A 23,695-nucleotide genomic window follows, 5' to 3' on the forward strand; every position below is an offset into this window, starting at 1 on the left:
TTAATGTAATTTCATAGGATTTTATGTTTTTAACCTTAATCTTCAAGAAAAATCAATTAAAATGACCAGCTCATTAAAATAAACAGATAAACAAAAAACAACCTAACTGCTACCTGCAGCACGCGGTCGTGCCCCACCCTACAGTGCAGTTACGGGATTTTATTCAAAATATCAAATTTCCCATAACTTAACCCTAAAAACATGCTCCACCCCCTTCCAAAAACCTGCGAACTTCCACCCCTCATTGCAATCTTTGCTTAAACCCCATCGATTCTCAACAAAAGGTATATCAATTTGATGATTCTAGGACTCTATTTCACCATTCTAGGTCAAAATCGGGTTGAAAACGGGACCCAAATCGAAATACATACTCATTAGTTTTTGAATCGGGTCAAAACCCGAATTATAGAGTGCTTACTTGTTCTAGTTTAGGGTTTTGATGTGTTTAGAAAATAGGATTGAAAGAGTTTGTGAAGAAAAATCATTCGGGTTCGGGTTTTGAACAACCCATACCATATGAATCGAACCCGGATGATATTTCTTAAGAACCAGGTTGAAATGCAAGTTTGAATCTTAACATTTTCAACATTCGGATTAAAAACACGTACTGTGTTTCTGCAAAACACGCCTCGTGGTCAAATGCAGGTCAACCTAAGGTCAAAATTGGTCAAAATAGTCAAATCTGCCAAAATTCCATAAACATGGGGTTGTGCCCCAGTGTCTGTTCCACATTTTTAGTTAAATTTCGTGATTATACGCCTAATCTTGTTCTAAATTGCAGATGGCTGAATATGGGGATGACGAGCATGCTTTCTTGATATTCCCTTATAACACAATGCGAGATGGGATCACCCGGCAAAGATTGGGATACTTGAACAACCAATACCTAGAGTCAAACTTTTACGCATGTACCGACATGTTACAGCAAGTAAACCAATTGGGAAAATACAAAAGGTTCGTAAAAGAGCCATGAGCGTGTGTTCTTAGACAAAGGGGGAAATCAGTAACCGAACTGACTAAGGAACTTTTGGCTTCGTTTTCGATAAAACGAAATATTTGTATATATGGGACAACAAGGCTATCGAGTTTAGAATCGTGGGGAATGGTATAATACTTCGGTCACACAGCTTGGAATCGACATTGGTGTTTACACGTCCAATGAGACGGACTCTGCTTTATGGTATGAAGCAGGGGCGACTTTTGCAGACGAAGATAATTAGGAAGCAAGTGGACCGGGAAATACTAGAAAACGAGCATGGGAACAGTTGAGCTATGGGGATGAAGATTATTACTCAAGAAGCACCAAGAGCACGGCTTTATGCGACCCGTTGATGCGCTATATTCACCGCTTGCTGAGCCACACAGTTACACTACGTGGCAGAGCGAGGGGGTCGTGGGGTTGAGGGATTTTTGGGCTCTTTATTGCATCAAGAACGAGATACCATGTAACATCACTTACCTGTTCTGTCAGCTATTCAAAACAAATGAAAATGCAAAAAGCCCAAATACCTTGATCTTTGGTGGTGCCTGGATATATAAGCTCTACAAAGCTTGAGGTGCAGATTGCGAAGGAGCACTAAGCCCGAACCCAATACCACTTGATCTCAACCTCTGTATAATTATGAAAATGGTCCAGCAGATTGAACGAAACCCACCATAGTGGAGGTTTCAATATGCCATCAACCAGATCTAGGATCCTAAGGACCCCGCTGAGATGACCATTCAGGACATACCGAGAGGAGGACCGGAACGTCACCACGACAGACCCGCCGCCACACTTATTCTCAGCTGGGTGGCCCATCATTATTAGAAGCCGGCCCCAGCTCGTCTTATCATAGCCAGTACTCTTTTGAGGGGCTATATGGACTCATTGACCGTTTTCAGACTCACACTACCGCTTCCTTTGACCGGTTATCAGGGCATATTGCTGCATCTGACGAACAGTGTGCCGCAGAGTACACGGAGACGAGGCGGGAGATTCATCAGTTAGGTGAGCGGATGGATCGGTAATGGGGACCCTTTGACCCGGAGAATCCAGGCAACTGACGTGCGACGGCGACGATAGGTTTGGATCTGGGTATGGGCATGGGTGGTAGTACTTGGTGACACTATTATTATAATGTTTGTTTGAGACAAATTTATTTGGTTGTTTGTTTCTTGTTATGACCGGGAGTGCCGAGACATTTGATTATGGACTTATTTAGCCCGTGTGGGCAGGGTATGGATGACTTCATACCCAATTTTTAGTACTATTATGCTTTGGTTGTTTGTTGGTTGTGTGCAGTTTTTGTTATTTAGGTACACTACACGAATAGCGGACGATAAACAGGGGATGCTCTGTCAAAATTCCGTTAGCCCGTTGGGAAGTTCTTATCCATATGACCCACCATACTTCATATGAATCTTATTATGAATATTTTCATATTGAGGACAATGTGAGATTCAAGAGTGGGGATGAGAATTACTTTACCAATTGCTTGCTCAACTAATTATAAGATTGTCTAATAACAAAATTTTTGTAGCAAACAAAGACTATTTTATAACAAAACCAAAGGAAAATCCAAGAAATATTTTTGCAAATAAACAACTAAAAATCTACTATAAACCAAAAAAGTGAAAAAGTAAAAAGAAATTTTGTAATATTGAGAATAAATTTCTGCAAAATATGGCGTTTATACCCAATCCTTCCGTTACTGTGAGATAAACCTCATGCCATATAAATGTTTTTTTTGGAAGCTTTGAGGGAGTCATATGTTTCGTGTGATTTAGAACTTGTCGCAAGTGTTCATTTCAAGACCGCACGAAGTGTTGTATAAAAAAGAAGGTAATATTATCATAATTCCCTCAAACCATTCTCCAAATTACAACATAAAAACCAACAACCCTACCAAAAACCTTACCACTTTATCCCTCTCTCCAGTAAAATACAACACTGGTGTTTTACCGGCAGACCCTAAAGAACTGGAAATGCATTCTTTCGATTTCAAATCCTTTTGCTGCATACATTTCGCAAACCTAGGTTGCCTCCAGAACTTAGGGAGATAATTTTTCTCTTTAGCAATGTGGTGAGGAAAAAGTGGCGCCAAGACGAACAAAGGCCACCATTTTTTGGAGTTTCCAAAAGTGTAGTGAAAAGAAGAGCAAAAATATACGAAGGATGCTTAGGATGCGGAAACTGGTCCCGCGAAGGAAGATGTAGAAAAAAGTCAAACTCAGTCTCAGCATGAATATACCGAACTAATGAGGGTGGGGGCTATTAGTCTCAAAGTTGAACGATCCATTAGAGTTGGGAGTTATGTTCAGAAGAGGATTGAGGAAAAACTAATTCACATCCTCGACAAGACTGGTCTTGACGATCTGACCTTAAACGAGTCACTAGGTTTGTTCCAAAAAAAATTAAAAAAACAAAAATTCAGCAATCGGGAGAAAAGAGCTAACCATTGAAGACATCTTAAGACTCTCGAAAATCAGCATAAGTAGTATTTACCATCCTCGCCATCATTAACCTAAAATCCCTTAAATCACCACAAAACACCAAATCCCTACTCTCACAAAAATGACCCATATTACATTCTGATCTATGCAACCCTTCACAAAGGTGGAGATTTGAACTTGCTACAAGTTTATTTATCACATGTCACATTTTTGGTAAGAGTGTTCCCATACATACATACATACATCACAAGTATGATCAGATATAAAACCGAGTGTGAGTGAACATTGTGAGAACGTGACGTTTTGCGTAAAAAGAAGCTCATAAAAATAAATCGCCTTTTTATATATCACTACATATATTCCTAGAAATAAAGGTTGGTTATTTTGTTCCGATTTTCTTGGAACTCTGTTGGGGATGTTTAATTTATGGTTCTAACTTGCTATTTTTAGAGAATATTTATAATTAGCTTACTTGAGGACAATAAGGTTCAAGTGTGTGGATGTTTGATGTATATAAAAATATACATCTTTTTAGCATCAAGTTATCTCTAAAAACTGCAACTTCTATCATATAATATAGTTCAAATAGCTACTTATAATGTTAAAATGTTCAGGTGAATCCAAGCCTCAAACGAAGAAACGGATGAAAAGCCAAAGAAAAATCAAAGAAAACTCAAGAAAACAGCAAAACGTGCCCCCATGCTTCATGAAACACGCCCCATGCTTTCCTGTGCAAGTAAAGACAAAAATTTGCAAGAAAGGACAAAATACTGGGTAGCTGGACACGGGGTCGTGCCTCAAGAAACATGGGACCTTGGTCACCTTTCAGAAAAGACAAAAAAAAAATATAACAGACACCCAAAACTCGGGGCTGTGCCTCATGAAGCACGCCCCCATGGTGAGTCATTATGTACGATCTGACATAGCATTAAATACGAGTGGACAGATGGACACGAGGGCGTGCCTCATGGGGCACAGGGCCGTGCCTGACCTTCCATACTGCCTATAAATAGTGGAGCATGTTGGATTCAACAAATGTGCTTGAATAGAGTTCTGTATGAGTTTCTCTTATAAAAACACTCACTTTCACACTCACATTGAAGGTCTTGTGGAGATTTTGAAGGCTTGGAGGCTTTCATCATCATCCATTACCATTGAAGACGGAAGATTCATCCAACATTTGGTTAGATTGTTCTAGTTTAATCATGTGTTTGTTATCTTCATCTCTTTTAATGTTCATAACTATGCTCATTATGAGCTAAAACTCCATTTACCACCTAATTTCTATGCAGAAGCTTTGTTCTACTTGATGATTATCTTAAATATGTGATTTAGTTTAGTAAAGTACATGGTTATCTTGCAATTATCCATTGATGAAAAATGTTTTATCACTTTAACTCAACAAATCAAGGTTGATGGCTAACAATCATTCATGATTCACTCATGTTCTTGGAGACCATAAATGGTAAAAAGAATATCTTGATAACTTATCTAAGATAAAACATGGATCATTATATTGACTTAGAAATGATGAGATATAGATATGATCTATTTCTATAGTGTTGATAATTCTAAAATAACATTGTTAACACGATTGCTTAGGTTATCATGCTGGTTAAAGAAATCATATGTTAAAGGAATGTGTAATTATAACTTAATTAAATCAACCAATGGGAGGTTGTGTGACTAAAATAACCACCCGAAGTTGTTAGAATTGGTATTTGAGAAATAAAGTCAATCCTAATCTTTCTACTTTACTAAACTAATTGCCTACTAAAATTGACATTCTCATGGTAGTATTAGATTAAACATGGGTGAACTTGAAAATACGCATGCTACTTTCTTTTATGTTATATAATATGTTCACTTAGAAATGAGGGGCTATTCTATCATATATTATTAGGGCAAATTTATCACATATTTACATTATAATTATCATGTAAGAATGGAATGGATTCTTGATCTTAGATGGTAACATTCATATAATTGAATTAATTCATTTATAATTTCTCTTCTTGTTCACCTATATTATATATATATATATATATGTGTGTGTGTGTGTGTGTGTGTGTGTGTATGTATGTATGTATGTATATATTGTGGTATTTTATGAAAGTTTAAAAATTAACTCCAAAATGACTAAACTATCCGATTAAATTAAAACGAAGATTTATTATTAGAAATATTTGTGTTCACAGATCGATATTTGGTTCTTACCAATACTATTCTATATATATGATAGGTACACTTGCCTTTTTTGTGTGGTCTTAATAGAAATCACTTTTATACATTTAAAACACGATCTTGTGTGAAAGTTTAAAATCCCCATCCTTTACATTTTACATCACAAACGCACACCACATCACCCCCATGGTGCCCAGAACACCGCCCCTAGGGATTTGGGGTATTTTTGAGCTAGGGGGCATTGTGTATAATAACGCCTTTAATCTCACCCTTTTCAAAGGCGTCATTAAGGGTGATTACTATACATGGATGTTTTTACAATAAAGTGATTACGTGTTTTAAACGATAATAATTGAAGGAGCATTATTTAAAAAGCATTAGAGAGGCCGAGGCACTAGTGTGGATAAGGTTCATTGGTACTTTACCATATGGCAAATTCACCGTTTGCCAAATTACAATTTGTGGCAAAGGTTTACCATGTGTTTATATAACTATTGGAGACTTTTGAAGAAATTAAAATGCCATTAATAATCAATTTATTACATGCAAATACCACTAACTTTTCACAATTTTTATTCACCCAAATATTTCACCAATTTTATTCACTCAACTTTCACCATTTCCGTTCACTCAAACCCCTAATGGCTAATTTCTCAAACGATAATCTCGGGATATTCATACTGCCGAACGATTCTTATAACGATATTTTTTCAAATGATAGCAGCATACGTATTTTCAAATATCTCATCGAGCAGGCCGAAGAAGAAGACACTGCAACTTCATCACGCATTTCTAAAAAATCGTTCGACGTGATTGCGAAAAAGGTATAAAAAATATAATTGGCCGAAGGATTATCTAATTTAGATGTTTGTGTTTTATTTTTTTTGGTTTTGATCATCATAGTTTATTTTTCCGGTTTCAATTATGTAATATTTTTAATTTTAATGAAATTTTAATTTTAATTACATTTAATTGTTTTATTTATTGTTTAATTCTAACAAAAAACAGAATAATTTTAGATACTTTTGGATAGGTGTTTTCAGCTATTTTATAGTTTGTGGGTACTTAAGGGTAAAAATGAAATAACGATGTATGATTGACCGATGAATGTGTAGTACCGATGAGTGTCATTTCCCCTTTTATCCACTGTATATGTTTTTGACTTAGAAAAGATGATGATGAAGTCAAATCCTCTTAAATTAACCATTACCTATGACCTTAATGGTCAAGGATTCTATTCCCATCATGAACATTAACATAAATTTAGAGGCAACTTTACAGGGTGTGCGGGTTAGTAACTTAAATTTTTGATGTATTTAAATAAATATATTTAATTATCATACATAATTGAGAGTATATATGTAACTTTAAAAAAACAAATTTAACAGAATATTTTTTATGGTTTTGATGATTATATCTTTAGCATATAAATCTTAACTTAATATTCAAGTAATGTGATTATCTCCATATTCTAATAATTTATAAGATAGAAATATTCGGGTGTATGCATATCTCTATGTTTAAAAAGATATACATATGCATATCTCCAATGGGCATTATTTTCGGTAAAATATATGGTACATATCTCTATTTAACTTAAAAGATATACATTAAATGCAAAATATTTTAAAAAAGTTACACTAATTACGAATTAATTTCAATATTTATAATTTTGAATATCCTGCATGCATGGTATTTCTCTCTCTCTATAACACATATATATTTCTTCCTTATTTATTGAAATTGAAATTGAAATTGAAATTGAAATTGAAATTGAAATTGAAATTGAAATTGAAATTAATCTCCTTTAATATCTTCCCCTACAGAACCCTTCTTGATTCTCTGCGGATTTCCGTTACAAATCAAGTTCCATGGAGAACAATCCAAGATCCATCAGAGAACAGTTTGACCGAATGTTTACCGGTCAAAACCCTAGTCATCATGACCTCTTTGCGCCGTCGTCTTCCACAGTGAACGCCGGATCCCTAGTTCAAGACCACTTCTACGGCCACCAGCAGCCGCCATTGAACGTCAATGCCAATGGCTATTCTCCTTTCTTCAATAAGGACCAAAGGCGGCTGCCGGCTAATCCGGTCTGGTCCATTCTTGATTATCCTACCCGGTTTCCCGAGTTTGATCCCTACTCTTCACCCTGCAACTCCTATAATATCCATCCTGGAGTTTCAGGTTTCAATCACCAGTCATCTTTGAATGGTTTTCTTGAAACCCTAAATGACCGGAATCTTGAATTCAATTTCAACCGGCTTAACCTCTCATCACCAACCCACAATCCACAGCCCTTTTTACCCAGCCCGGTCCCGGTTAACCGCAACACAAGATGCCAAGATATGTGCTGCAATCCACATAGTATCCGGAGGGATAACTGCGGTGGATTTGTGACTCCTAGAACTTTCAATAATGTTCTTGACATTCCAAACCCTCCAAACCCTAGCAACAGTCTTCTTCAGCCGAGGGCGCAACCGAAAAGAGCAAAGTTTCCGGCTTCTTTGAAAGATATAAGAGGGAAGATATGTATGGTGGCTAAAGATCAAGAAGGGTGTCAATTCTTGCAGACCAAGTGTGAAGGAGGAAAGCCGGAAGACATTGAGATGATCTTCAATGAGATTAAGGATCATATCTTTGAACTTATGACCGATGCATCGATGAATTATCTTGCTCAGAAGCTCTTCAAAGTGTGCAATGAGAGACAAATGACACATATTGTTGTTTCTGTGATTAGTGATGATAGTAATCTCACTAACATCTGCCTCAATTCTCATGGGTATGAGGATTAATTTAGTAGTTTTGATTCTTGCATAATTTTATGAATGTAAAAGACTACTAATTATAATTATTAATGGTTTATTGTTTCAGAACTAGAGCAATGCAGAAACTGATTGAACTTCTCAAAACAGCAGAAGATAGGTCTTTGATGGTGTCAGCACTTAGAAGGATCACACTTACATTGACAAAAAACACCAATGGTCATCATGTCATTCAACATTGCTTGAAATCCTTCCATGTTGATGAAGTTCAGGTATATTAGTAAATGACTCATGGTGTTTTTTGTATCAAGTTTATTGGTTTTGATGTTATAATTTATTTCTTTTACATATTCCTAAAGTTAAAAAGCTGTTTGATTTAGGGAGTGCATGGGTTGATTAAGGTTTAGGGTCAAATAGAACCATAAAAGAAAAATTGGTTTTTGGGGTTTTGAAAAGCATTATGTTTTTGTTTTTTGGCGTTCACAATGGTTTTGGTTTTGCCATGGGTGTTTGAAATTTTTTATCCAAAAAAGTTGGACCTAATTTTTTTTTGGGATGAGCCATTTTTTTATTGTTATAAATTACTTAACATTCAAAACATTATTTTATAATCTATAAATTCTATCACAAAAGTCTGTGGGTAAATTTGTATGGATTTACGCGATTAGTTTTCATTGGTAGTTTTGAATATTTGATATGCTCTTAACTTTGATTTGAAACCACTTGCAGCCAATTCTCGATGTAGTAGCTGACAACTGTCTAGACATTGCTACCGATAAAAGTGGATGTTGCGTGCTGCAATTGTGCGTGCTACACGCAGAAGAAGTGTCTAAAGAGCGCCTAATGACTGAAATCATAGAGAACGCACTTGATTTATCTGAACACCCTTATGGGTTTGTTTACTTTCCCCTCTACTTTTACTAATTATAGTGTTTTTGTCAGATACAAATTATATTCAGGTTGTAAATTGTAACATTTTTTTTATCACTTCAAATTTCAGGAACTATGTTGTGCAGCACATATTAGGAATGCAGATACCAGAAATCACTGCTCATATAATGAGAAAGCTTGCTGGTAATTTTGTCAACCTTGCTATGAATAAGTATGCTAGTAATGTTGTAGAGAAGTGCTTGAAGGATGCTCCAGATGACCAATCTACCCCTATCATAAGCGAGATCATCAACAGTCCGAACTTTTTGGGGCTTATTCAGCATCCTTTTGGAAACTATGTTGCTCAATCCGTGCTACAGATCGCAAAGGTTCGGTCATAAGTCATAAAGCTTGAACCTTGATAACATTTATAGTAACTAATTTGTATATTAATTTGTAACGTATATTTTAATATTATGTAGGGGACTCTTAAGGAGATGATGATTAACAAAGTTCAGAAAGAGTATGCATACTTACATAGTCATCCACATGGGAAGAGGGTTCTAGCATTGGCTAGGAACAGCAAGCCGCGCGGGTCGCTTAATCTGCATGAATAAGCTGTTGTGTTGTGCCACTGATTGTTGATCACCACTAATTGTTTGACTGTGTTGTGATTGTAGGAATGAAGCTAAGCTAAGCTAAACCGGATGATTATGTGTTTGTTATATGATATGTGTCGTACTATAGTAACTATCTATCTAGGTCTTGTCTTGTGTTGCAATTAGTGGTGATTTTGATGTTTTGTGTTTTAGGATTCTCGTACTGATGGAGTGGAATATAATATTTGTGTTGATCTATGGCTTTCTGCACGTGGTTTGTTTTTGTTTGGACCCTTTTAGGCACCTGCTGATTATTGAATCTAGTTATGTTTCATGCTGAACATGTTGGCATTGTTGTTAGCCACTGAAGACTGCACCCAGGAGACTGCACCCATTGAATCTAGAGTTTGTAAAATTATACTATATATTTACAAGAAATTGGACAGTTCGTGAACTTTTATAAACATGTTTAAAGTTGTAAACTTCTAAAACATCTATACATTATAAAGAAAAATGTATGCTCCGCTAATTTTATAAAAAGTTGCAAAGTATATAATATTATTTGTTTAAATTAAAAAAATTATGAAGACCTGAAAAAAAAAAGGTAACGAAGAGCAAAAAGAATATGAGATTAGATTAATTGGGAAAATTACTAGGATTTATGTTCTTTTAACTAGCTTCTAATCTACTATTAATTAACCACCTAAACCTGCATGATAATACTCTCCACTTTTAATATAGAGGGTAGACACTTTACCACCAAGATGTCTTTTAAAGACATTAGGCATCAAACTCTGATTTGTCGATTCTTATCCAGAAAGGAGAGACTAAAGCCGAGCTAAAACGCTCGTCGATGATTCAATCAGTACATGCTTCTCGATGTTAACATTCTTTGATTTTTCTAATTCCACGTTTCTGATCAGAAAAGGATGACTTTAATTTATTAGGACCTAGAAGTACGCATTGACTATATATAAAAGTAGAATCCCATTTTGATTATCATATTTGTTCATGGAAACCATTTGATTGAATTATTAGTACTAATTCATTCTTTTTTTTTCCCAGAAAGCGAAGTTGATAATTGCTACGGACCTCCTAGATACAAGGTTAGTTCAAGACAGTAGATTGATTCTTATAGTTGCTAATAATGTTGTCAATCGTTCTTTTGATGGTTGATCGAAGTGCATAGTTTCTAATGTAATTAATTTATTGTAACTTCTAAATAATAAGAACTTAATTTAAGACAATCAATTTCTCACTAGATAACCATATGAGTTCAAGGTAAGTTTTTCTTTTAAGAGCGGTTACAACCATTCACAGTGTCTTAGTGAACCTTTCAGAGACGAGATGTCAATTGTCTATACCGATTTCGATGTTTCATGCTTGACACATTCATGAAAACCATAAAAAAAGGAAGCCTACCACTATAGAAAACAGCCTTGAGTTAGGTTTAGAACCTGAGACCTCAATGATCCAAGCCTTTACCATCACACTCATTCCATTGGATCATAAGACCAATTGCAGTTCTAGGTATATACAACCGATTTCTCATTTTTGAAGTAGGCAATATAACTTGACCACGTTGTTGTTAATATTATTATTATTGCCAGTTCTGATTTATAATGATGCCTCAGTTGCCGATTTCTGATATGTTAATCTTTTATTAGTCATTTCTGATATGTTAATATTCAATTTTATATGGTGATTTATGTTAATTTTATTTATGGTTTAATTTGGTCATTTGACTCATTTCTGATTTCTTATTTTATTGCTAATATGTTATTTGCTAACCTTATTTGGGAGACTTGTGTATAATTCCATTTGATAGACTTTGGAATTATTCCATTTGTTAATTAATTGATTAAAAAGGATTGATATAATTGGGTTTTGAAGACGAGGATCAATATTTTGGCTATACCATATAGAGTGAGATAATTTCGGCATAATAATATTCTCTTATTAATTGAGTATAATAATAATAATAATAATAATACCATGATAAATAAGGAAAAAATCCTATATGAGATGCACAATAGCTTCTATATCAAATATTTATATAAAATAATATTATCTCGTTTAATTAGACTTTATTAGAATGATTTGTTGAAAGACTTGTTTAGTTTTTTTAGTATGATTGTACTAAAGATGTATTTTATATCAAATATACTTCTAATATAATATACCTTTAATAGATTATACTTTATCTAAACTAAATGTATCTGTGATAATATGATTTTTAGTAGACTACTTTGTTGAATTCAGTGATTTATTTGTACGGGACGACGGGGCTTGCTTTAAATTAGTACTGCTTTTGAAAAGGACCGTGAACTTTGATTTGGGTCCCAAGTTTTTCATTTAACAATCAATGAATAAAGCCCGGTTACTCGGGATAATCCAACGATTAAAAGAAACCTCATACGTTCACGAACACAAACAATACTGGATAGCTCAAACCCACCATCTTTTACTCTAGTAAAAACTTGCCACCCAAAGACCTACTATAACAACCTCAACCTGGTTGGGAATAGGATTCTAAAAGGTTTTAAGTGTTATATATTGATCTGAAGCAGTGGTGAAGGTTAGTTAGGGCCGGGTGTAGCCCCCCCCCCCCCCAAACCTCATTTTTTGCGTAGTAGTGTAAATTTATCCGTTTTCGACCGAAAATTTGAGCTCAGCCCCCCTCGTTTGCGAAATTTTGTATGCATTTTGAGTCCCCATCCCGGTTGTCTTAGTCCAAGCTTCTCCAGTGATCTGAAGTTATCATAAACATCGAAATCCAATACAGATTAAGAACCATTTGAACTTAACTCTTGTTTCTTTTTTTCTTTTTTAATAATTATATGAAATAAAATTATACGCAAATACTCAAGTCTAATCATGTTTAAACTAACTTTTTTGTCGACTTAATTTTATTTTTATTTTTATTTTTTAATTCGATATCCTCAACCTAGATTAAAATTTTGTAACTAAATTATTTTGTTTTCTTGCTGGTTACTTCATATGTAAGTTGATAGACTATGTTTCTCGGTAACATTATGATGTGTAGGTAAAAGAACGTGTTTTAAGTATTTTATATTATTATGATGTCAAACACAAGTACTTTGATTGGTTTTATGTTTATAGGTGATCAGAGCTAAAAGGAGCTAATTTGGAGTATTTAGGATGGAGAGGAAATGAAAGTAATGATATATGATATGATAGAGAATTGAAATACGAAGATGTGCCCGCAAACGGGAAGAAAAACGGAGTTGGAAGGAAGATTTTATGAAGAAAACAACGTTTTGGTGATGTAGCCACCGTAAGGCAGAGGTGCCAGATCGTAGGCTACGGCCGGGTCTGATGGGTTTTCCTATTTTGGTTTTTTTTCTTCCATTTTTAAGCCCAATTAAGCCCTAAGTCGAAAATCCTTCATACCCTAGCCACCAAGGAAGATTTTGGGGCCATTCTCCACCATCATAACACCTTCCAATCATCACAATCATCCATATTATATCAATGAAGCTATTCAAGATCAAGATGCAAGGCTAAACTGTTCGTGACCATCTACGGGAGTAGGGTTGTGTTTGTAAGCAAGACTTTTTGGTATTTTCATTCTTTACATTTGAACTAGAGTTGATTAACATTCAGTTAATTAATCTTTTATGTTTGTTTATGCATTTTTTGTAATTGAATGTGTGATTTTATCAGTTTATTGATTTGTGGTCATTAACTTTTAGGATTAAGTTCTTTGAGTCATTGACCCGTTTATCTTTAGCCATTAAATCACTTACATTTACAAAACCCTAAAACTGGTAATCAATTAGGTTATTATTCATCCAAACCAATTGTTTGGATTAAGTTCTGTCAGTTAGTAATGTCAAATATCTATTCTTTTGATTATTAGTGTAATCAAACGAGTTTTCTAAATAGGTTTAATTAACTGGTCTAGTCTGCTTCACAATCTGAAACCTTGAGTTTGGTTACTTTTCTCAAATTGTTTACAACCAAATCATTATTTAATCTGTTTGACATCGTTTGTCCAGCCTAGTATAATTAATTAAAAAGCGTTAAACTTGATTAACATTTTCCACCGATTTTATATGGATTCGACACCTTACTTGCCTTTGTTAGTAAATGTATTTTATAATTATTTTTTATTAACCTTTCGACATCAATCACATTATAGAATAAAAATAATAAAAAAAGAACCTCCATAACATTACTTATTCCTCAATAGGCCACACATTCCGTATGAAATGACAAATATAACATATTCTGATTACAACTAGAAAACGGTTCCCATTTATTCCTACCAACCAAAGAGTCATTAAAGGCCATCACATAATTAAGACCACATGTGATAGGGGAGCGATGAAATTGAAGTCTAAGGGCATTTGTATTTGTTTTTGTTGTTCTTCTTTTCTTTATAGCATGGACATTCGTGCTTATCCTCGTACATATTCATAGGGACACACTTGCACTCTTCACAACATATCTGGCAGTACTTGATGCATTTGTCTGGAAATCGTGATTTCACACACCGTCCCTTGCACTTGTTTGTACAATACACTTTTTCAATTCGTAAAAACATAAATTCCCCATCAGAAAAGTAACTAATGTATAAAGTTAATTGATATAACAAACGGTTAAAGTGCATGATTAATCTAATTTAGGTTATGGTTATCATAGCATTATGTGAAAAGTACATCACTTCCCATGCCAGGTTCAAAACCTTCACTCCTGGTTTAAGTTATTATATATAAGTTATAAGAAAATGAGGGAATTATCACTTGTCATACAATTAACTATTCAAATTCCATTTTGATATCATTTTTTTTTCAAAAAATCTGTATTTATTACTTTAACAATGGACATCATGCAATCATATTTAAGACATTTTAGTATATTAGTTGATCAACAACGTCACGAAACCACATATTTAAAACAATTTATTTAAAATTACATATGATAAGTTGTATTAAGGTAAGACAATAATTTTTGATTGTATATAAAACATACTAGAAATGAAAATTACATGTAGAGATAGATACCTTGCATATTTGCCGAGGAGAGTTGAAGGAAAGAAGTGGCAAGAAGTAGAGAAAGGAGAACTCCAAACAACAAATTTTTCTTCATTTAGATTTTGGCCTAAAGATTGAAACTGGAACTCAAAATAATGACTAAAAAGCTAAAGAAAAGTTAATGTTGGGTATTTTTGTAAGTTTTTAGAAATTAAAAGGGTAAACATTGAAAAAGAGGGGTGGTTACAATTGTTGGAAAGTGAAGAAGAGTGTGTTTATAAAGAGGAAGGGGAGGGTGGCAAAAGAAACGAATGAGTAGGTTGAACACGAAGTTTGGACGGTTCCAACTTTCTCAATTTATAAGAAAACAAAAATCAAAAATTTAAATTTTAAATTTTAAATTTTAAATATTAGATGATACGTGATTGATTGCTCAAACATTTTATATGCATATATTATGTGATCTTATCAAAAGAAAAAATAGTGTTTGGAATTGCTAGAAACTTAGAAATTGTTAAGAACTAGTTTTTTACCTAGCACGTTACCCCAGACATGTGGGTAAAACTCAAATGGTGGTAAAACTTAACCGTTGAGCCGGCAAGTCGACACGAATTCGGTCGGTTTCGGTGACGTGCGTTATTGTACTGGAATTAAAACCAAATATAGAACAAAAAAAATTATAAACTTGAAGTGGACCAATGTGGGGGCGTCTCTTAGTAAAACTTGAGCGTTGGTAAAACCCGTCCATTATAGATCCCAAGCGTTGAGTCGGTGAGTCTACGGGAATTCGATGGGTTTCAGTCACGTTCATTATGATACCGGAACTAACAAACAAAAAAACTAACGTTCGGTAGATTTTCTTTACGTTTGTTACGGTGACTGAACTAAAAAAACACAAAAACTAAATTTTACGGACTAGTGTGATGTCGCCAAGTGGCCCAATAGGGCACTTGCGGCACCAAACTTCCTATTTATTATATAGTAGTAACTAGTTTTTTACCTGGCGCATTGTGCCGGGCGGGTTGGTAAAACCCGGACGGTAGTAAAACACAAGCGTTGTCGGTCTCAAGCGTTAAAGCGGGTTGTCGATGAGAATTCTGTCGGTTCGGTTACGTGCGTTATAAAACAAAAAAATATAAAAATTGAGACGGATCGATGGAAGTGGCGCCAGTTGGTAAAACTCGAGTGCTAGTAAAACCGGCCATCGTTGATTTCGGGCATTGAGGTGTTGAGTCTACGCAAATTCGGTCGATTTCCGTCAAGGTTCGTTATGATACCTGAACAAAAAAAAAATCGGCAGCTAGTCGGTTTTCGTTACGGTATCGGAACTAAAACAAAACACGGTGAGTTTATGTGAATTCGGTCGGTGTCGATTACATTTCTGACGGTACTGAAACAAAACAAAAAGGTCGTTAAAACCCGGTCGTTAGTAAAACACGAAAGTTGTCGGTCCCAGATGTTACGACGAGTCGATGTGAATAACCATGTAGTTATCAAATTTAAACAAATGTGTGGTTCATATTCAATGTTTTGATGAATAGTAAGTGTTGTGAGTGTGTTAAAAGTTGGTTTATATGTGTGTGTGTGTGTGTGTGTATAGGGTGAGGATCCTAAGAGAACTTTTTAAAATTGAGAACTTTAAAAACCATTTTGAGTCATAAAAAAATCTCTTAAAAAAATAAAATAAAAAATATAAAAGGATGATTTTTTTTTATTTTTCATCCCGGTTTCATAAAAAAATATATTTTTAAATTTTTTTAATTATACGCATATGTATATTTGTATTTACTCTCGATTTACATAATGTACACATATACACATCATCATTATCTTAATTATACATATGTGTATAAAGAATAACATGAATAAAATAAAAAAATAAGTATTATACATATGTGTATAATTTTGCTAAACCAAGTTCTTTTAGTTTTGTTTTTATGAAACCGGGATGAGAAATAAAATCTTTTGGTTTATTTTACTTCTTGTATTTTCGTATTTTTTTGTTTTATAATTTTATACAAGTTATTCTATATACACAAATGTACAATTAAGATAAGTATATGTACATTATGTAAGTCGAGATTAAATAAAAATATACATATGTTATAACTAAGGGTTTTTTTAATGAAACCGTAATGAAAAATAGTTTTTTTTTTGTTTTTTTTTTGCTTTTTAAAAGTTTTCGTTTTTTTTTGTTTTATAATTTGTTTTTGAAATATATTTAAAGGGATTTTTTTGTGTCTCAAAATGATTCTCAAAGTTCTCAATTTTCAAAGGGTTATCTTAAAATCCTCAACATATATATATATATATATATATGTATATATATATATATATGTATATATATATATATATATGATTAGAATCATGTGAGAACTATTTTAAAATTGACAACTTTGACAATTATTTTGGACTATAAAAAAATTTATAAAAATAAAAAAATTATAAAAAAAAAACACACAAAAAAGTAAAAAAACCAAATTTTTTTTCATCCCGGTGTCATAAAAAAATATAAAAAATATCGGTTTAGCAAAACTATACATATACGAATAATACGTATTTTTTAATTTTACACAAGCTATTCTTTATACATATATGTACAATTAAGATAAATAATAATGTACATATGCGTACATTATGTAAACCGAGATTAAATAAAAATTTACATATGTGTATAATTAGGTTTTTTATGAAACCGAGATAAAAAATAAAATTTTTTTGGTTTTTTTACTTTTTTAAAATTTTCGTTTTTTTTTGTTTTATAAACTTTTTTAATATTTTAAAGGAGTTTTATATGGCTTAAAATGGTTCTCGAAGTTCTCAATTTTCAATGAGTTCTCTTAGGATCCTCACCCTATATATATATATATATATAATACTAGTTTTTATCCCCATATTACGGGGTTGTTTTACATTATTTGATATATTTTTTTGAATTTTAATTTTATTTATTGTAAGGAAGATGATAACATACTTACGATTTGATAATGAAAGAGATTCACAAATAAATGAGATGTTATAAACCGATTTAATAGTTATTTGGACTTATTTTTTACTATAAATTGTTTCTTTAATTATAAATAATATATTTTTTAAAAAAATCGGTTACAAATTTTTGGTATATCCCTATTTTGTCGGATTTTTATATCAAATATTTGGTGAGATTAATTTTTAATTTAATGAGATGTTATAACTTGTTTAAAGTCTATCTGGATTTGGTGAGAACCATACATGTGAATTCGGGTCAAATGCATGAGAAACATCCATTTACAAATAAGATAATCCGATAGCTTGATAGAATGTAGGGAGGTTTCGTTTATATATTTTTAAATTAAGATGATAATATTATTAGAAGTATAGTTGAAGAGTTGATATATTTCAAGTCAATTTCTTTTATAAGAGGGTGAGGGTAGGATCAAGGTTTCTAATTGACAAAGTTTGATCATGTAATATCGTAAGGGGCTAGCTACAGGCATGAGGTAGATTCCTCAGTGACATGGAGAGTCTAAGGTTTCTATGAACCACCACAAACGGAGAAAGGGTTGGAACAAGAGAGGGAGTCGGGAGATGTTCGTGGTGTTGACGACCTGGATAGAGTGAGCGGCAATTCTTAAGTTACATATATATGCGCTGACGAGAAACGGGTAAATGTGTGGTATGAGATATTGTTTTATAATCAGGCATGACATTGAGATTACTCAAACTCGTCTAATACCCCCGACTATTTGTGATTCCATTAAGTTTGAATATACATCTCCTTTTAAAATGGGTTTGATTTGAGTCGGCCAACTTCCTACCTATTGCTCATGCTCTTTCTCTTTAATTAAATATATAATATATTAAACATGATAATAAGTAGATGTAAGATGCTTTTCAGTATTTTTACTTATTTATAAAAAAATTAATAATAATTCAATATTGTTGTGTGAAACACTTCTGAATCTAATCATTTACATGGGTGGGGATTATTTTAAATACATAATATTACCCATAACTGATAAAGGGATACTGGTTTTTAATACTTTCAATTTTCTCTCATTAGACAATAACAATCTCAACTAATGATTTATCTCTCAACATTTTCAACTTGTAACTTGTTTTCTCCTGTCACTCCCGAACTTAGCGGACCCTAACTCCGTTAGTTTTTTGGCTAACGTGGCATGTTTTTGCTGATGTGACATGCTATATGGAAAATACCTTATTAAAAAAACCTAACAAAACAACAAATAATACAAACACACAAACACCACCGTCCACACCACCACCATAGACCTCCACCACTTCCGGCCTCTATCGCCACCTTCATCACCACCGCTATCCTCACCGCCTTCACCACCCGCCTCATCATTTCCGGTCACGTTCGAATCATTTTAATGGTTCAGAGATATGATCGAATCAATTTGTTACTACTGTTGATTGTGATGGATGGTTGGATAACGATGGATGAGTTAGTTTTCCAAGCTCAATGAGGTTCCCCCACCACCGCGTTTTTCCAGCGAGTTCTACTTGGATAACGATAGAGCAACGATTAGAGGTAATAAACATTGCATTCTACTTGTCGAAATAAAGAAACAAGTAGAATGCAATGTTTATTACCTCGAATCTTTGCTCTATCGTTAATGACGAAATTCTCTGGAAAAACGCGGTGGTTGGGGAACCTCATTTGAGCTTGGGAAGCAACCTCATTCATCGTTATCCAACCATCCATCACAATCTACAGAGTAACAAATTGATTCGATCATATCTTTTAACCATTAAATGATTCGAATGTGACGGGAAATGATGGAGGCTGGTGGTGGGGAAGGCGGCTTATCGCACATTACGTACGCGACCTTCCACAGTGTTGAATTACAAAATACGTGGTTAAAATTTCGTAGATAACCCAAACTAGTTCATGATCAAATTCATCGATTACAAATCTATTCTGATTCAAATTCTGAACTCCCCGCTCTATCTCATCCAATTTCTAAACCCTAATCAGAACTTAAAGTATGAAATCTCTAAAGTCAAAAATCAAAATCAAAATAGAATGTCGTTGAACATCAAGAATCTCCAAAATTGATAAAAAAATGATGATTTAATCAATCGAATTTACATGTATAAGGATTTAGATTCATCAATCGATTATGAAGTTGCAAAAATAATAAATTTACTTGAACTCTGATTAGGGTTCAAAATATTACTTTTAAACGTTCTGAACAAAACTGTAGACATTGTGTACATTTACACGTTCTAACCAAAACGAATACATTTAAATGTTCAAGTTTAGAAGTTCATAACAGTAAGTTTAGAAGTTCAGGATTAAATCTTATACAGTCAAGTTTAAACTAAAACGTACATGTCACACCCCAACCTAAGGCAGAAATGTGGGGGCGTGAGCTTTGGTTCACAACTTACAAGGTACTATCATGCAAGTGAAATGTGACAATATCTAATTAATTAATTTAAAATTCAAATACATCAATTCAAAGATATTACAAAAAAAAAACGAATAATCTTGTATATGTTTTAATCTTAAAGGTCATCTCTTTGTGTTCTTCACCTTGATAAACAAGCCAACTGAAAACCTGCAAATGCGTACATAATATATTTTTTTGTCAACGACACATGTTGAGTGAGAAAATCATCAGTTCTGACACTAAAAAATAATAACATGTATATAAAAGAACAAAATTGTTATCTTGTGACACTGTGAAAAATGACCTTTGGTCACACGAAAAAGTGTGGCCGTAGGCCTTTAGCCACACACGTCTGGTTCAGGTCATGTGTGACCAAAGTCATGACATCGTAGGTATGATATGGCCACACACAGTTTTTAGCGGCCTTATGTGGTTATAAGTGTGGCTAAAGGGTACCAACATTAGTTGCTGGCCATCAAGAAGCCTCTCCAATAAGTGTGGCTAAACGGTAGAAAATGGCCACATGACTATTTAGTAGGTGCGACCATTGCACGTATAGAGCCACATGAATTCATGTTTCAGCCACATGAATTTTATAATAATGTGGCTATAGGGTTGTTGTAAGCGAGCATTGTGACCTATACCCTGTGGCTATAGCAAAGCAATGGCCACTTGAATTTAATAATAGTGAGGCTAATTATATCATATAGACACTGGATGTTATATTACACGTGGCTAAAAATGTTTACTTACCACTCAAACACTCCTTTCTATATTATAGTGTGGCTATTATCTTACCGATTGTCACACATAATGCTTTTCGTAATTTAAAGTGTGGCTATTGTCAAACTTTTTGTCACACATAGTGATGTATTGTGTGGCTAATCATATCATATAAACACTGGGGGTTATTGTCAATGTGGCTAAAAATTTGAACTTGCTGCTCAAACACTCTTTTGTAGTTTGTGGTGTGGCAATTGTCTTACCGTTTGTCACACATAATGCTTTTGTAATATAAAGTGTGGTTATTATCATACTTTTGGTCACACATAGATAAATGTAGCTAAAGAGTAGGAATAACCACATCAATTTACTGTAAGTGTGACATTTTCTATTATATAGTCACATGAATTTATTGTAAGTGTGGCTAATGGTTAATTTTAGCCACACAAAATTTTTTCAATTCTAAGTGTGATTATTGTCTATCCTTTAGTCATACATAATAATTTAAGTGTGGCTGTTGTATAAGCTTTGGTCACATATCACTACTAGATAACTGAGTTGTTTCCTACGCTCCTTTCTGTCAGAAACACATCAGACAATTCAAAGCATAACTATATAAATGTAACTAAACACATTAGCAAAAATTCAAAACATGTTTTTTCATAAGTTTAACAAACCTAATAACATAAATTCAAAACGGGTTTAGATTACCAAACCTTCACTAATAAGTTATGAATTCAAAATATTTGAAACTACTACTAATTACTACTGATCTCAAACTTTCTCATAAACTCATCAAATTGTTTTTACCTTCTTTCTTCATTTTCCTTAAGTTATTTTTCTATTTGTTCCATTTGTTGCACTCGTTCTTCCAACTCGTTTCTTGACTTCCTTTCATTTTGTAGTTCTTTTTCCATTTCAGATCTAACTTTTTGAACCTAAAATTGTTAAAATATTAGCATCATAACTAGTAAAGGGTTAATGTGAGGCGAAACCTCAAAGCCAAGTAGGGGTGTTCACGGTCCGGTTTTCGTGGTTTTTCGTCAATCCATAAACCAAACCGTTGGTAACGGTTTTTGATTTATGTAAACCAAAACCAAACCGTATAACTTTTAAACCGAACCAAACCAAACCGTTAGTAACGGTTTGGTTTCATGGTCATGAACCCGAACCGACCCGTTTATATATTACACCAGTATGTAATTTTCATTTAAATTTTCATTTATAAACCGAACCAACCCGTTTATGAGTATACCACATGTATATTAAATTACAGTGTTAGCAGTTTTTATGTTACCACATGTATATGAAATTTTAATCGGTCTATTTCATTTGCTCGCCCCTGGTTGATATATTATACCTAACTATATAAAAAACGAAAAATGATAAAGATAACTTACAAATGCGTGTTCTGACTATTCTGTACAAAAATCAAATCCCACAAGGCTATTAATGTCGAGCTCGCCCGCCCAATACTTTTTCTTGCTTTCTTTGCTGAGGTGGGTATCTAAGAATACTTCAATCCACTTAACTTTTCGACCATGTTCTTTTTCCTAATAAGAAGTAATGGAATAAACGTTAAAGCACAAATAATTATAATTTTTGACATAACTTTTTAAGATTGAATTTACAAATAAAACTAGCTTACCAAGCGGATACGATGCTCATAAAACCTGATGTGCTAAAAGTAGTCTAATAATTATTAACTAAATTAAGCTAATCTAGACACTAAGTAATACTCTGGACTCTCTAAAACTCGACTAAACTACTAACCGGCAAGTGAACCGATCGACTCTAGTAAAGCTAAGTAAGTCCGGATATCGAAACCACGAGACTCTTTAAATTACGTATATTAACTAATTAGACTCAACTGACTGACACAACTATTAATTATTATTATTATAATGGGGGGTTTAAAAGTAACTAAATATTAAACTAATAAATTAACTAATTAAGAAAAATAAGTAAAACAAACAAAAAGACAATTTTAATTGATTTAAATAAGACGATGATGAAAAACCACCTAGGCTAACATCTTAAAATCAAAGAAACAAAAAATAATTAAGTTCAACAACCAAGCTCATAATTAAAATAATAAATTCAAACCGAATATTGATGATGCTTGGTTGAGTAAGTGTTGAATCCGAACGATCTCCACTTGAACCAAATGCCTTCTTCTATAATAATATTCTTCTCCTTTGCGATGAACAGTAGCCTCCAATGATAATGATCCTCCTCTGGTTCGTGCGTAGGGTAATCTTTTCAAATCAGCCGACCCTCTTTCTTTTTATAATGACTCCCAACTTGTGCCTTACTCCACAACAAAGAAAAACCTTTTCTGCCGACTTCTTTATTTTCATTGGTCCGGCCCATTCTAAAAGTGAATTAAATGAGGCCTAAACTAATCTTTTACGTTTTCTTGAATATTGATTGGCCCATAAACTAATTTGTTCAAATAAATATCGGTGGAATGTTTTCTATGTATTCTTCGATGGGACCCACAGAATCCTTGATTTGCAACAAGTGACAAACTACGCTTTAATTTTCCTTGTTTCTTGAATTCATGTGCATTTCTTTTTTTCTTTAATGATTTCTCCATGCTAAGCCCAATTCCACGAGATTCTTGTACATATTTTCACCAACTTCTTTTATTTTGACGTCTCTGGTCAAAACAAACAAACAAATGTTGGTTATTTTAATTCATAAAAATCCATATTATT

General features: G+C 33.5%; 1 protein-coding gene across 1 annotated transcript; it reads left to right on the top strand.

Annotated features, from left to right (window-relative positions):
* Window positions 1-7,490: 7,490 nt before the first annotated feature.
* On the top strand, window positions 7,491-9,871 carry LOC143628110 (putative pumilio homolog 8, chloroplastic). The gene is made up of 5 exons (XM_077097778.1): window positions 7,491-8,401; window positions 8,494-8,656; window positions 9,114-9,277; window positions 9,385-9,643; window positions 9,737-9,871. The coding sequence occupies exons 1-5, from the start codon at window positions 7,491-7,493 to the stop codon at window positions 9,869-9,871; spliced, it is 1,632 nt and encodes a 543-aa protein (XP_076953893.1).
* Window positions 9,872-23,695: the final 13,824 nt, after the last annotated feature.

This window comes from Bidens hawaiensis, unplaced genomic scaffold (assembly GCF_021521415.1).
Source record: "Bidens hawaiensis isolate Kalapana, Puna unplaced genomic scaffold, B.hawaiensis_p1.1 tig00004817_1, whole genome shotgun sequence".
NCBI classification, from domain to species: Eukaryota; Viridiplantae; Streptophyta; class Magnoliopsida; order Asterales; family Asteraceae; genus Bidens; species Bidens hawaiensis.